Source organism: Desmodus rotundus, chromosome 3, assembly GCF_022682495.2.
Source record: "Desmodus rotundus isolate HL8 chromosome 3, HLdesRot8A.1, whole genome shotgun sequence".
Taxonomy (NCBI): Eukaryota; Metazoa; Chordata; class Mammalia; order Chiroptera; family Phyllostomidae; genus Desmodus; species Desmodus rotundus.
This window is the reverse complement of record NC_071389.1, coordinates 151,522,456-151,538,535: the sequence shown is the minus strand read 5'-3', so window position 1 is coordinate 151,538,535 and position 16,080 is coordinate 151,522,456. Positions and strand designations below refer to the sequence as shown.

Genomic DNA, 16,080 nt, shown 5'->3' with positions numbered 1-16,080 from the left:
AGGGCCAAGCCTCGTGCCTCCTGGGGCCCACCAGTGCAGGGGCATCCCACCCCCAGGCCAGGTCCTTGGAACATACGCAGTCCCCATCCTTGGCCTCACAGTGGTCCACACGTCCTGGTGAGCAAGCTGCCCTCAGCCCCACATACTGGAAAGAACTCCTGCGTCCCGGCCATGATGATAAATATGGAAACTCCGTCTTTATTGGCTGTATAAACATCTCTGTCTGTACATACAATTCATACATCATAGTGCAGGGTCCGGGGGGTGGCCCACGGGGAGGCCCCAGCAGCACAGCAGCTACCTCTCCTTCCCCCAAAGCCCTGCCCACTGTGCAAACCGAGGCCAACAGCTCCTGCCCCCACCTTCTCCCAGGAGAAGTCACTGTATGGGGAGGAGGTCAGAGGTCAAGGGGGTAGGAGACGAGAGGGTTTGCAAGGGGAAGACACGTAAGTGCTAGAATCAAACACTGAAGCAAAGCGGACGACTGGCACAGGCAGCAAGCAGGGTCGGAAAGGGGAGTGAGGGGCCCAGCTGCCCTCTGGGGTACTCAGTGAGGGCTCTGGGGTCTTGCCCTCCCTTCCACAGGAGAAACGTGCTCTGGAGTCTCAGCCTGCATCCCGGGGAACTAGACACAAGGGCACCACTGGTAGACCAAGGATGGCAAGGGGGACATAGGAACAAAGGCCTCAGTCTCTAGTCCCCTGTGTAGCCCCTCTCTCTGCCATTAAACAAGTAGTGGGCCCCTGTTTATGTGTGTCCAGCTAGGGGAGCTGAAGACTCCGTCTCTGGAACTCTGGTGCCTGACCAGGTGGTAAAGGAGCAAGCTGGCACTCAGGAGAAAGAACAGAAGCCCTAGAGCAGTCTTCTTGGGACAGTAGTCAGTGGGAGAAGAGAGGGCCCAAGAGAGCCCCCCTAGCCCAGCCAGGGGGGATGACAGCAGCAACTGGTTCACATGATGAGGACCGGGAACGAAAAAGAGAAGATGCAAGGAGAAATACTGCGGTAAATTGGGGAGGCAGGGGGCTGTCTCTACTCTACCCTCTGCAAAGCCTCAGACCCAAAAAGCAGCCTAGACAGGGCGCTCATTTCTCTCCACTCACACAGGCCAGTGGGGAAAGAGGGATGTGGAGCCCACCGGCCAAAGCAAGTGGGACCCACTGATTCAACAACACCGTTCTTTGGGTCTGCTCCTGTCCAACAAGGAACTAAGACCCAGGGACTGACGGTAAGAGTGGCGCCAGGGCAGAAATAAGGGCACAGAAAGGCTAGGCAAGGGCTTGACCTGGTAGGGGCACAATGACTGTGTACCCTTGGGACCTGCCAGGCACACAAATCCTCAGGGGAGTCAGGAACTGGGTACCTGGTCCTGTAAAGAGGGAGAGGAAGCCGGTGTACAGAAGTCCCTAGCCACTCAAGGGGTGCAGATCCACTTTGACTTTCTCCCCACAGCTCAGCATCCCGATGGTGGGAAAGAAGCCCCCAGAGGGTACAACAGCATCCTTCTTCCCGATGATCTTGCCATTCCGAGTAAAGAAAACCTGGGGTGGAGGTGGAGAGAAGAGTGGAGCAGGCAGTTCTGGCCTCTGGAGGATGCTGGAGCTACACAGGCCTGAACCCTGTGCACTCCCTACTCCCAACATGGCTTGCAGAGACTTGGGGTGATGCAGGAAGTGACCACAAGAGGGCATCCTAAGGCTGGAAACCAGTCTCCCACCCCAGTCTCTCCAACTCAGCCCTCCCACTACCTCAGCACAGAACACACCCATAACAGCACCAGGCCTTCCCACGGCTTCCCTACCCTGGCCCTACTTTCTGTTCCCACTAATACCAGGCCTGCTCAGTCCCAAGAGCCCCCGTGCATGCCACCCCAAACCCTCCACACTCACCACCACCTTCTTGCCCTCGTGTTCCTGCTCTATCTCTTCTCCATCTTCTTCCTCTTCCTCTTCCTCCTCTTCCTCCTCCCCTTCCTGGTGCAGGTACATAACATTCCGGACATTCCGGACAGCTCGGGAAGTCGGGGACAGGATCACTGTGTCACAACTGTCATCACTGTCACCTAGGAGGCCAGGAAACCTGAGCTCCTGTGGTACTGCTCCCACCCTCTGCCCGACCAGCCTGGTTGGCCACCCCACCCCACTCACCCTCACTGTCCAGAATGTAGTCCCGGGGGAACATGATTCCACAGCCCATAATGTCACCTTTGTAACAGCGCGGCCCAAAGGGATCCCCCACACCACTGCCGTGGAAGATCTTCCCATCGTCTTTCAGAGGGAGGGGAGAGAACACACGGTGAAGGAGGGGCTGACACTACAGCCCCAAGAGCAGCCCCGGCTTGCAGGTGCCATTTCCCTGCCTCCCTCTCTGGCCCAGAGGAAGAGAGGAGATAGGTGAAAGAAAGATGTAGAGACAGAAATGGGAAGAGGGCACCAGATTAGAAGAGAGAGAAAGAGAGAGAGCCCAGGCTGGTGGGGCTCACTGGACTGAGCGGCGGCCTACGAATCAAAGAGTCACCAGTTTGATTCCCAGTCTAGGGCATATGTCTGGGTTGCAGGCCAGGTCCCCGGTAGCGGGTGCTTGAGAGGCAACCACACATTAATGTTTCTCTCCCTCTGTTTCTCCCTGCCTTCTTCTCTCTCTAAAAATAAATAAATAAAATCTTTAAAAACAAAAAAGGACAGAGAGAGAGACAATGTGGACCTACTCCAGGGGCTAAAGGGGAGATTTCTCAGGGAGCTGGTCAGAGAGGGGAAGAGGGGCCAGGGATTGGAGGGAAGAGGTGGGACCAGGAACTCAGGGTTTATCCTTTCTAAAGAAAGCACCAGAGGAAATCAAGCTGACCAAAAAAAAAGAAAATGCAGAATCTGCAGGAAGGGCGCAAAGGGAGTCGACTCAGAGGCCTGGAATGTCCAGTTTGGGCCCAGATCCCCCACCCTTTCTCTGCTCCCTGGCTTTTGGGCTTGGAGGAAAAACACAGACGAGGAGAAAGCAGCTCTGGAAGGAAAGCAGATGTCAGCAGGGGAAAGTCTCTCCAGCCAAATGCTGGAGGAGATGCCACTTGGGAGAGTCAGGAAGATCAATGCCCATGTCTCTACATCCCCACAACCCTATCTTTGCCAGAACAGCCTCTGCTCACCTGCATGATAAGCCACAGACCCTCTGCTCCAGCCAGGGTGCCTGTTCTTGGGGTAATCCTGCACAAAGAAGAAAACCGAAAATTTATGGTACAACGCACAAAATAGGAGAGGAGAGAGTGGCATGTGAACCTTCAGTCTTCTGGAATAAACTACAACCCAGACAGCTGCTCACCACCTCTGCAGCCTCACCCGCTTCAGGCACTTGAGGTTGCAGGGGAAGCAGGGAAGATGAAGGGGTTCTTGGCTTTCCTGGCCAGGGCGGCAGGCTACCCCGCGCCCCACATCCTGGGCGCAGTACGGGTGGTGCAGTCCAGACACTCTCTCAGGTCCTAGGTCACTTGGGGTCAGTCACCTCACACAGCAGACCCACACAACTACATTCTGTCTCAGGCTAAGACCCTCCCTCTGCAGCCTGGACCCCAGATCCACCCAACAGCCCCCAAGTGAGCAGCTCCACAGGCAAAAACAGCACTCGTGCCCACCTTTCGGGCCAGCCCCAAGGCGATGTAGCATTTCTCTCCAGGGTCTACGATCTCCACCTCGAAGTAGTGGCTACGCGTGCTCAGGGGGTGCCGGGCCTGGGCCAGCCCTACGTCAACAATGCTCTTGCCTTTGCCCAAGTACTCCAGCAGCTGTGGGGGGAGAGGGGAGGAGGGAGAAAGAGGCAGGCTGAAACCCACCCTGGAAACCTGGTCCCAAGGCGGTCTGGGGACCAGCTTCCTGTGCCTGACAAAAAAACCCCGGCTGAAAGGTAAAGGATCCTAGGGGTACAGTGTGGGCCTCCATGTTCCAGACAGACATGGGAGAACAGGGTGGGGTTGGGAGCAAAGGGGACAGCATGAACAAGAGGACTGGGCCCCTTGCTTGAATACTGCACCCACCTGCCTACTGAGCCAAAGCCCATCTCCTTGTTTTGAGAGAGACAGAGAGAGCAGCACAGCAATCCAAAGGGCTGAGTGCTGGGAACCACACTAGGGGTCTCCAGACTACATCGTCACTTTCCTGAGGAACCCAGCTGGGAAAGGTACACCCAGGGCCCCTGAGCGAGAGAAAAAGGGAAGTGAAGACTAGGCTCAGCGGGAACTTGACAGCTTCCCTCTGAGCCTAGCGGGCCTAATGGGGACAGGTTAGGTGCCAACTCCAGATGTTTGGGGAAGGGGAGACAGCTCAGAAACCAATTCAGCCTGGGATGGACCTGAAATAATTTCCCAAGGTCTTTGTTGTACTTGGCTTTAGACAGAGCTGTTCATAGCTGGGGTCAGGGAGCTGCTGAGGGGAGCCAGGGAACTCAGAAGGACCAGCTCTACTCCTTCATGTAATGTGAGGGAGGCGAGCAGGCAGGACAAAGCTAGGAAGGCAGGTTTTGCTGTTCCCAGCCCCTCATGGCTATTCCACGCTGGAGTAGAAGTGTGGAGAGGAAGAGAGGGGAGATGACTGATGGGCTCTTGAGGCTCTTCAGTCCCACAATGGTCCTGCCTCAGCATGATGGGGTGGCACCCCCTCATCTGGGAGGATTTATTTACCGGTTGTCATGGTAATAAAGGGCCTATGACTCAACTCCACTCCCTCTTCCCCCCACCTTTCAGCATCACCTGGGATTCTTTAATCCCCTTTTAATTAGCCCAACTACCCCTTAAGACTTCCTTCCACCCTCCCACCCTCCCAGCCCAGAAGAATACACACTCCCTAGGACCTCCTTCACTTCTCCCCGGCAAGCCTTGAGATGCTGGCCTCTCACCCCTCAAAGAGCTCCTGCCAGAACAGGAGAGGAATTATGTTCACTGGCACCAGCATGGAAACCTCTGTCTTCAGCAGAGGCAAGTCCTGCATCCTTACCACCCCCTTCAGAGAGTAAATAAAGGGACTTAGTCCCTTTCTCAGCTCTGGATTCCCAAAGTCCTGCCATCTCAAGTCCATCTTCCCTTCTTCTCCAAAGAGAAATGGAGGCATAGGTGGGCGAGGTGGGGATGGGACAGGGTAAAAGCCAGAGATGTACAGGAGACCACCTAAATTCACACCCAGGCTGACTCCCTCATGCCTACAGCCAGAGTCTTACATACCTTGAGTAACACCCTCTTTCCTATTTACACTCCTAGCCCCATCTTCTCCATGTATCACACTGCTTTGATTCATCAGAGAGCGGTCCCCTGCATCACCTTCTGCATTTCTGGATGCTAATTAAGACCCACACTGTTTGAATTCTGTTTATGGTCCTCTGAGTGTTCTCTGCCTGGCCTGGGTTCCTCCTCTGAATGTCTCCCCACAAGCCAGAAGGGATGTGGCTCCATGCACACTAACGAGCTTCTACCCCACCCAGTCCAAGCAGCCCCCAGCCCACCCTCCCTACTGGGTGGGGGGCCCCACAGCTGCCCTCGACTACTCCATCCAATTGGCCTCAGCATAGGAAACATAATGTTCTCCATTTTCAGAGCCAAGAGAGCGGATCCAGACCCTGATCCTTGGGAAAAACCCGCCCAACCATTCCCTCTACCTCAGCCCTGAGAAAGGCAGCGCTGCAGTGTCGTCTGTGGGCCGGGTAGGGGTGCTTCTTCAAGCTAAAAGGCCAAGAAAATTAAGCACACCAACTTGGGACTCTAAAACCCACTCCCCACTCCTTGGGGCAGTTCAGACAGACTGCTGATGGCCCGTGAGCCTAGATCCCTGCACAATTTGCCCTTTTCAAGAGAGGAACCACCAGCTCCTCGGGATAGAGGCCACCTCAATTCATCTGTTCCTCTTGGATCCACTCTCCTGCTCCTGGGCAAAATCCCCCCAAGCCTTCCAGAGCCTTCTCAGAGCACTTAGAGGGATGGAGTGGGGGGAAGTTCGGCCTCCCTGACAGACCCTTGCTTGAGTCCACTCCTCCCTTCTTTAGAGGAGGGCTAGTAGGGACCTAGAGGAGATAGAGGTCTAGAGTCTTGGTTACTAGGAGCCTGATGCTGGTCCCTTAATCTGTGCCTCAGATGCCTCTTAGTTTGAAAGAAATCGAACAGACTGGGTTCCTTACTTACTAGCCACTAGCCTTGAGTAAGTGACTTACTTCTTTAAGCCTCAGTTTTTCATCAGTAAGATCAAGATACTACCACCTGCATCTCCAAAAACAGGGGAGAGGACTAAACAAAGTGAGTGTCAAGTGCTTAGCAGACAGCCTGACACCCACCCACTAGGTGATCAAAACACATTTCTGCCTTTCCCTAAATCAGAAATGGGGGTTATAATGGACCACACCAACATATTAGTGCTCCCTAAACTTTAACAGTTGCCCCAAAGCTACAACAGACTGGAAATGCTGATCACAAATCAGGAAATGATCTTGCATTTCAACCTTTAGGTCCCACTGGAATGGGCCCTTAGGGTCCCAGAACTAAGTACTGTTTCCTCGGGACAGATGGCCACTTCCCAGATGAGTCTACCCTAACCGATCAACTGTCCTCCTCCCAGTTGTGTCTCCTTTAATAATGCCCAATCCACAAGAATGTTCCTCTACATCTCTGGTGGCGGTGTGCGAAACCTCTTCCTCAGGACTCTCAAGCCTCTCATGTGTCCCTCCGAACACCAAAGCCTTGAGACGCCAAACAGGTGGACTCAATACCACAGAGCAGAGGCTGCACAGTGCACGCCACCCTCGCCTTGTACTGGTGGCACCTTCTCAGCTCCTGCTTTCCTGCTGGTATCCACCCTCCTCCTCTGTCAGCAGAGACTCTAATTCCTCTTGACAGGAGCAAGGGAAGGCTCAGTGCCCTGAGGGCCTAGAAGCAGCAAAGACAGGAACCAAGAACATGCTCCCCACCAGCCAGCTCAGGCCCCAACACAGGTCTCCTCCTGGGTGGGGTCCATGAAGGACCCCTGGGAGGGTGAGGCCTCATCCACCCCACTTTGTGTACCTAAGCTGTTGCCCCGTCTCTAAGGAGTTGTCAGAGGAGCTATGAACAGGAAACAAAGAATGAGTCTAATCCCCCAGCTTTGCTGACAGCCCCCCACCCTCCACTCCCGTTAACTCACTGTGCAAAGCCTGAGGGCAGGGACGAGGTGAGGGGCAACACTCCCATCTCTGAGCTACGCAGCAGCAATGCTTTAACACCCTCAGAGCTCCGGGGAGGGGAACTCTTCAGGGGGAGAAACCCAGGCCCCAGGAAGCAGGGGAAGAATTCCACTCAAGAAAGAGCCAGGTCTGATTATATAGAGATACCCAGATTAAGCCAACATGACTACCAATTAACAACTGTTGAATCTAGGTAGAGAGTATATGAGTTCACTCTACTGTTTTTTCAACTTTTCTGTTATGTTTGAACTTTTTAAAAGATTTTATTTATTTATTTTTAGAGAGAGGAGAAGGGAGGGGAAAAGAGAGGGAGAGAAACATCGATTGGTTGCCTCTTGCACACCCCCAGCCAGGGACTGGGCTGGCAACCCAGGCACATGCCCTGACTGGGAATCGAATCAGCAACCCTTCGGTTTGCAGGACAGTGCCCAACACACTGAGCTACACCAGTCCAGGCTGTTTCGAATTTTTTTAAATGAATGTTACAGAGAAAAAAGGGTCAAGAATTGAATTTGTGCTCTTCTTTATGGGAAGAACTGGTGAGAAGGGAGAAGAAAGGGTGATTGAGAATTCAAACTGAGAAAACAGGCTAGGAATAAAAGAATTCCAAGGCAGCCAAATAAAACCACCTAGGGACGGCCTTGGCTGTAGAAAGTAGATAGGAGAATCGCAAGGAAGTGGGAATTGAAGCCCAGAAATTACAGATTCAAGAAGATAACAGCACATTAGACCATGGAAAGGCAGCGGGTGGGGAGTCAAAGAATATCTGGGCTTAGTTTTGCCACTAAATCACCTTTTCACATTTGAACAAATCTCTTAACTTCTCTGGGACCATTTTTCTTATCAACAGCCCAATATGATATTTGAGAATGTGTGGCTGTAACAATGACTGGAGGAGGGGTCCCAGCATCCTTTGTCCAGGAGCGGGATGATGAGTATCCTGCCCATCAAGGGACTCTCTTGCCTAAAATGCCCACAGCCTTCGCGCTGAGAAACCTTGGACTGGACGGCAGCAAAAGCATCTCCCAAACATTTAGGGTGCTCTCCTGGGAATGTCACCCAGGGCAGGAGAAAGACCTTCAACACAGCAAAGGTCTGAGGTCCTAGGTGAGGCTCCCTACAGAGAGGAATGGAAGAAAAAAAAAACCAGGAGTGGCAAAGAGGAGAAACAGCTGTGTTGGACACAGAAACTGGAGGCGCAGGCATGGTCCCAACGGCTGGAAAAAAATTCCGTGCATGATCACAGAAGGGAGGAGAGCAAGAGGCAAGTGGGGAAGGGGGCCAAGGGGATGGAAGAAAGTGGGTCAGTCACCCTCATGAGAAAGACGGGATAGCTGGCAAGACCAGGACAGAGAGAGGTACATGGCCCCCAGGTGACGCATGCCCAAGTCTGCCTCAGAGGAACAAGTGCTCAGGGAGCAGTGTGCCCCCCTGCCAGCTGTCACAGGCTAGAGTGAGGGTCTGAGAGAAAAGCCAAACTCAACAGCTTATGTCTAAGAAAGAAAAAAAAAATCTTGACTACATGGCTTGAAGGCACTGGGGGCAGGGCAAAGAGGAACAAAGGATATTTATAAATGTCTACTGGATTCTGCATCAATTAGAAAAGATTGCCTGGGAGGAGCTGGGAGCAAAGTGGGGACAGGTCCAGACAGGGAAAGGGTGCCAAGAAAACACTCTTGAGGAGAGGTCAGGGATGAAAGCTGGAATATCGCCCTGGCTCAGCCCCAAGTTCAACTCTGTTGTCAAAATAATGGTGCCAAAATGATGGTAGAAGGGAAAAAGGAAGGGAAGAGTTAAGAGTCGAAGAGTGGGCATCGGAGGCCTCCAGGCGCATAGCCACCACAGCCCTTGGACCCTACTGTCAAGAGGGATACAGAGTGTCAGGAGCAGCAGGACAGCACACTCTGCCAGTTTCCTTGAGTCTGACTCACCTTAAACTCCAGAAGGAGGGACAGGGGTGGGGGGCCTTGGTTATAATCCACTCCCACCCCCCACTGCTTCTGTTTTGCTATCAAAGGCTGAAATGAAAACAGCTTAGGTTGGGGCAAGAAGGCCAGAGGGTGGAGAAAAGGTTAAGTTGGGAGCAAGAGGGCAGCAGAGGGACAATTCGAAGTGGGAGGCCTGAGCAGTCCACTAGAGGTCAGGCCCAGACCCCTGACTCAGCTTCCACTCACTTCCAACCCAGCATGACATATCCATAGAGGGTGGATATGAAGAATTTCCCTCTCTCAAGGTCCATACACTACCCAAGAAAGTTTAAAATCCAGGGAAAGGGCCCTGGCTGGTGTGGCTCAGCGGATTGCATGCCGGCCTGTGAACCAAAGGGTCTCTGGTTCAATTCCCAGTCAGGGCACATGCCTGGGTTGCAGGCCAGGTCCTCAGTGTAGGGGCGCATGAGAGGCAACCATACATTGATGTTTCTCTCCCTCCCTTCCCCTCTCTCTGAAAATAAATAAATAAAATCTTTAAAATCCAGGGAAAGACTAAAGACAAGCTTTGGAGGGTTAAGGATTCTCACTGATCTTCATGTGTCTCTATTCTCATCCTCTATAAAATGTAGGGGAAGACGGAAGAGATTGACATTGACTCTTATTCAAATAAACCCTCCAAGAACCTTCCCACACGGGTGGAACTTGTGAACAAACCTGCCCCACAGCACAGTGAGTGGAGAGCCTGGGCCAGCTAAGCTGAGATCAAGCCCAAAGGGGGATCTGGGCATCCTGCCTTCCAAACAGTCTCAGGTCAGCAGAGGGCACCCGATGCTGAAGGAACCAAAGAAGGCAAAGGAGAACTACTATGTGTTCCAAGAGTAAAGGTCTCAAATGAAGGGGAAGGGAAGAAAGCAAATCAACGCTAAGGAGAAAATAGATCAAAGAATCATGTCAAGCCCTGGCTGGTGTAGCTCAGTGGATTGAGCTCTGGCCTGTGAACTGGAAGATCGCCAGTTTGAGTCCCGGTCAGGGCACATGCCAGGGTTGCAGGCCAGGTCCCCAACTAGGTGTGTGCAAGAGTCAGCCAATTGCTGTATCTCTCACACATCGATGTTTCTCTCCCTCTCTATCTCCTTTCCCTCTCTCTAAAAATAAATAAATAAATAAATAAGAAGAAATCATGTTGAGACCCCAGGCTACCCTGCCAAAATTCCCATTTCCTAAAACCCTACAAAAGACACTGTCCTCACTCCCAATTCTAAGCAATTCAGACATGTTTATGTGGCCCACAGGTGTCCTGGGCAGCACCCCCTGTCGTCCCCCCCCAATGTCCCTTACTTACAGTTCCACAGACTCGGACGTCATGCAGCCGGCCCCATTCATCTTCGTAACTGTCCACCATCATGACACTGTCGTCCTCACGACCCAGCTCGGCATTGAGGTGCAGCCGTACCTCCTCACCCAGGGAGTGCATGCCCACCGCCGGGAACAGCCCATCCGGGGACATGGGCATGATGGTGGAGCCCACCTGCAATGGGGGAGTGGGGGGCTGCCGTCAGCTCACTCTTCCATAGCTCATCTAACTCTCACAGGGTACTCTTGAGATGATGCAAAAAATGACTATCACACACGCTGACAGACAGAAAAACAGGTACAGAAAAAAATTTAAGCCTGCAAAGTACTCCTGGATGAGTAAGGTATCCACAGAGCTAGAAGGCAAACACAAGTTTCTTAGTTTACTGCCAAGTACTTTTGGTATGAGCGAGCATGCCCTGAAGCAAGCAAGTGCTAAGGCCTCGGTGCTGAGGGAGTCCAACCTCTCAGCTAAGGCCCGAGGAAGCAATTTTCCGAGGGTGGGAGACTGAGCTGGATGGCTCTCTCTGCTATGTGCTCTCATCCCATCTCTTCACTACTACTAGTCTCTCTCTGAACCTCCACAATTTCTGCTCACCCTCCACTGCACTAACTGCCCCGCTGCATCTGTCGTCTGGGTAATGTCCCAGCTTCCCCTGGGTAGGGGAAGCGTCTTCTCCTACATGTAGGAAACTTCAGGAGAACCTGAGGCTAGACTGAAGGAGACAGGAACTGAGCCTGTGGGTCCCCGGGCAAGCCCCAGCCAGCAGACTCTTTCTAATCACTCCCACAAATTCTTAAACACCTTCAAACTGTTTAACACCAACTTGGGATTTCCCACTCACTCGCTTTCCGTTTTTGGTGAAGAAGATCTGAGCGGTCTGAACGTCAAAGGACACGGGCTCGATGCCGCAGCCAATCCGGTCACCAGAGTTGCACTTCGATCCAAACTGGCGACCCTTGGCTCGGCCATTGTACAGCCTGGGGACAGAATAGCACAGACACAGGACCTGAGCTGAGCCTCACAACTTTTCCCCAGTGCCAGGAGCTGAGGCCTCATCTCACTGCTCCCAGGCACCCTGTGACGGCATCTACCTACATCCTGGCTGGAGTCCCACCATTCCCTCTAAGTCTGCGAACCTCCAGAGACAGCTGATAAGCCACCTTCCTGTCTGATCAGAAAAGTCTATGAAAATACCCCAAGATAGGTAAAGGAATGACAAAAGCCACTCTGAGGTAGTCCTTCATATCTAAGCCCCCCGAATCCACAGGAAAGGGGTCACGGTCCAGAGAGCGCACTCACTTGCCATCATCAGCATGGTAGGCCACGGAGTCAGGCAACCAGCCGGGCTGGTGATCCAAACTGTAGTACTGAGGGACCAGCCCCACAGCAATGGTGCCTCGGACACCGCTGTCCACAATAGACACCTAGAAGGAGGAGAACAGGGCACAATTAGCATAGAAGGGAAATGGGAACTGCTGGGGTGCAGGGAAGGGGAGTTAGACATCAAAGGGGGCTGAGGCTCAAAGAGACAACAGACATGGGCATCAGAGAAAAAGAGAGGGCACTCAGAGGGAGGACTGGGAGAGTGGGGCCTACTTTACCGTGATTACTTAGAAAATAATTTCCAATTAATGGATAGGAGATGCAGTAGATGCTGGGCTTGGGTTAGGGAGTGGGAAAGGACATGGATCAAAGTCTGGGATATGGGTCAAGGTCTACTTAGATGAGGGGCAGGAGAGCATGACAGGACTCCAGGGCATCTATCGCTCAGATTAAGCACCACGCTACTCTGTGCCCCTTCCCCAGCCAACAGGACAGCCATGATGGAAAATAAAAGGCCCAGATAGTGAATCTAGTAAAAAAAGGTCCTTGGAGCTTAATGACCTCACCCCCTGCTCTGCTCACCTCAAAATAATTGCTGTCCTTGGTCAGGGGTCGAGAAGCAACATAGCAGCCAACTTCTCCGGAGTTTCCATGGTAACTGAAGAAATGAGTGGGAAATTCCATTAGCAGCCTAGCCAGAAGTTGGGGGATGGGCCTCATCATCAACCCCCACCCTATGAAGGTCAGCACAGAGGAGAATCCACTAGGCCACACTTCAGGACAGCTGCATAGACAACATAAGATACTTGAAGTCACCCACTCCTCCCGCTGCCTCCAATCAGGATCCAACCCAGATCAGACCAATGCAAGCCTGGTTACTTCATTTCCAGGGGGAAAAGAAAGCAGAGCCTCCCTTAGTTGCCTATTAGGGGATCTTACAACCCTGTCTAACCTCAAACCCTCATGCTGCAGCTTCAGCCCTTCTCCTCTGGCTCTGTCCTCAATGGAGCTGGAGAACGGCTGGTCTCTATCCTCTGTACCAAAGCCCTTCATAGATCGGAAGACAGTTATTCAGTCCCCACTCCTCAGCTTTCTTGTTTCCAGGCTAAATGGCACTACTTCCTTCCCCCCTTCAGTGACAACTTTGTGAGAGAGTTAGGCTCAGGAGTCAGGGAAGGGGTTCAAGCCAGAAAAAAGAAAATAAACACAAACATGCAATCCAAAGGTTTGTAAGGTGGTGAGTGGAATGCACTATATAACTGTCCTTCCCCCAAAAGGAAATCCACTGCCTTTGAAATGGTCACTCTTCACCTAAGGCAACCCCTGAGACACAGGCAGAAGGAGACCCTAACATCCCACAAGCCCACTGGAGTCCTCTCAACAGGCACTTGAGCACCTCCTGAGACCCCTGGGAGCCTCCTATCTCTCACGTGATTGCTTCCAATGCAGACCAGGATAGAGACACAGCCAGAAGGGAGTGCTAGGGGAAGCAGCACCCTGCTCCACTCAGAAAGGCCTCCACAGTCAACAGCGTTTCCCTCCTAGTGCAGTGTAGACAGTCCTCTGCCTCTAAAAAAGCCCTTTTTTGCCCTGGCCAGGTGGCTCAGTTGGTTGGAGCACTGCCCCATACACCAAAAAGGTTACAAGTTCTATCCCCAGCTGGAGCACATGCGAGAGACAACAAATTGATGTTTCCCTCTCACATTGATGTTTCTCTCTCTTTTCCTTCCTCTCTTCCTATAAGCAATAAACATATCATTGGGTGAGGATTAAAAAAATTAAAAAGCCCTTTTTCATCTCTAAGATCTGGCACAAAAAGGAAAATTTAGAAAAACTCTCCTCAACTCACCTCAGAGTGTCTCCATCTACAAGAATGTGCTTGAACCTCTCCTGATACCGGAAAGCCCGAACCTCCCGAATCTCTCGGATCCGCCGGCGCCAGTTCAGAAACCGGTAGTGCAGATTGAGGTCATCCATCTTGTTCATGAGAACAAACCTGCAGGTGGGGAGAAAGGGACTGAGAAGGAAGCAGGGCCGGCCCTCAGCAAAGCATCTTAGCCTGTTTTACCAGGAATGTGGTACGAGCACTGGATTGAAGCCAGGTGCCTGGACTGACCTCAACACTCTCCATCCTCACCCTTTCATTCAACAAATATGTACTGTTCTAGGTGCTAGGGACATGCTGTGAACAAGATGGATGGGATGCCTGTTCTAACAGGGCTTCCATTCTAGTGTAAGGAGGGCATGACAGACAATAAACAGAATAATGTTTGACAGTTGAGGAAAAAACAGAGTGAGGTGATAAAGAATATGGGGTGAACTCTATCTAAAGAAGGAGTCTCTGTAGAGATGCCATTTGAGTTGAGATGAGGGGCCAAACATGTGGCAAGTCAAAGAAAGGGCATTCTAGGTACAGGGGATAGCCAGGACACAGGCCCTGGGGTAGAAGGTACCTGGCCTGGTAGAGAAATGGAAAGGCCAGGGTGGCTGGTGTATAGGGAATATGAGAGATAATACAAGAAGAGGATGAGAAGAAGGCAGAGGGCAGATTAAGGCCTATGACCACAGTGAGGAGTCTATATTTTATTTCAAGTGTGATGGGAAACCTGTGGAGGGTTTTAAGCAAGGAAATGATATGAACTTAAGGTTTGTCAGGTCTTAAAGATCATTCAGGCTGTTGGTTGGAGAACTGATCACGAGAGAAGAGAGAGTGGTGAAGGATTACGAGGTTGTCGTGCCAGTTCAGATGAGAAATGGCATCCACTAAGATGGCAGAAGTGAAGAGGGAGAGCAGAATGACCTGGGTATTTGAACCACCAGTGGTGCTAACATATGAATGAATGAATTTTTCCTGGGAGCTGAAAGTGAGAAAAAAGGTGAGGTACTTTTCTCTTCCTATCCTGAGACAGGGGTTCCATCAAGGCCTGACAGTACTTTGCACACAGTAGGTGCTTTAATAAGCCTTGGCTGGGCTGAATTCAATCCCAAACCAGCCACCACGTGGTCCGGGGCTCGATCCGAGGTAGGTACTGGCGCCCCACACCTAGCGGTATCTGCTTGCCCAGAAACCCACAGCCATGGCATCGGGCAAGTGGCGGCCGCACCAGCCCCCGCCTCCACTCTGGGCACGGCCTGGTCACTCAGACGAGACGCAGGGGCAATACAGCCGGCCTGTCAGTGCAACAACGCACGGTCTCCCCAATCCCAGCACCGGGCCGAGGGTCCTAACCGGGTGAACCTCCAGACCAGAGTGCAAGGCGCCGCCCATAACCCTGGAGTCCTCACCCAAGACCCCTGCCTCCCGCCTCAGGCTCCGGGGAGACCCGAGATCTCTGGGACCCCGCCCCCGATCCCCGCCTACCGGGGCCGCCGCGTCCTCCTCATCCATAGGCCTCTCAGAGCTCGCACTCTAGCTCTTCGGCCGCCGCCACCACACACATCCGGGTCCCCGCCCTTCTTACGCTCCCCAAGGCCCGCCTCCCACCATCACCCCCGGCTAATCCCAGACCGTCTAGGACGACAGGCACTTGTAAGAGCCAATAGGAGGGCGCAGACAGGATCGGGCGCGGTCCGGTAAAACGGGTACCTAGCGCTGGGTTGGGTTTGGTAAACCCCGGTGTGGGAAGGGTGGGAGGTGGCGACGTGGCGGCGCGCTCGCGGCTGGGCTGTCTGGGCTCTGACGGGGCGTTAAAGGGCTGGCTCCAGCGCTGGGAGGGGCAGGCGGAGAAGGTTGTAGCGCCCCAACAAAGACTATGTGTTTCCTGAGTGCTAGTGCGGCAGACGTGATGGTAAAAGCTTTGTGGGGCTGTCCTTTTTAATACACTCAACAGTGTTAGGAAATGAATCTTACTTTTTTGCAAATGAAGAGCCTGAGGCCAGCCTCCGTAGTTCATGGGCTTAATGTAACCACATGCTTTATATTTTCCTGAGCTACATTATTAATGTGCGTTATAGTCCCCCGAGCTCTATTTCATGTAATCTTTGGCTTTGGGACATTCCATCCCAGGAGGAGAGAATTTCGAATGCAAAAAGCACAGTGGCATGAAACGGTTCAGGAAGAAAGGGGTTTCATGTGACCTAAGAAGGTTAGGTTGAACCCTGGCTCGTGTAGCTTAGTGGATTGAGCGCTGGCCTGCGACCGAAAGGGTGGCCGGTTCCATTCCTAGGCAGGGCACTTGCCTGGGTTGCGGACCAGTTTGAGCCCCCCAGTAGGGGGTGCGCAAGAAGCAACCACACATTGATGTTTTCTCTCCCTCTCTTTAAAATAAAATAAAGGTATAGGTTGAGGCC

The 16,080-nt window shown here is 52.6% G+C and overlaps 1 protein-coding gene across 2 annotated transcripts; it reads right to left on the bottom strand.

The window, feature by feature from the left end:
* Window positions 1-170: 170 nt before the first annotated feature.
* On the bottom strand, window positions 171-15,189 carry SPRYD3 (SPRY domain containing 3). 2 transcript variants are annotated; one of them, XM_024575460.2, is made up of 12 exons: window positions 15,152-15,189; window positions 13,640-13,786; window positions 12,373-12,448; window positions 11,767-11,891; window positions 11,309-11,444; window positions 10,453-10,638; window positions 3,620-3,769; window positions 3,137-3,194; window positions 2,145-2,264; window positions 1,887-2,059; window positions 1,361-1,538; window positions 171-943 (listed from the first exon to the last, which is right to left on the bottom strand). In XM_024575460.2, exons 1-11 carry the CDS (start codon window positions 15,172-15,174, stop codon window positions 1,404-1,406), a joined length of 1,329 nt encoding a protein of 442 aa, XP_024431228.1. In that variant the 5' UTR covers window positions 15,175-15,189; the 3' UTR covers window positions 171-943; window positions 1,361-1,403. The 2 variants fall into 2 exon arrangements, with proteins under 2 accessions (XP_024431228.1, XP_071077138.1); XM_071221037.1 differs by having other exon boundaries at window positions 171-1,538.
* Between the last annotated feature and the right edge of the window lie 891 nt (window positions 15,190-16,080).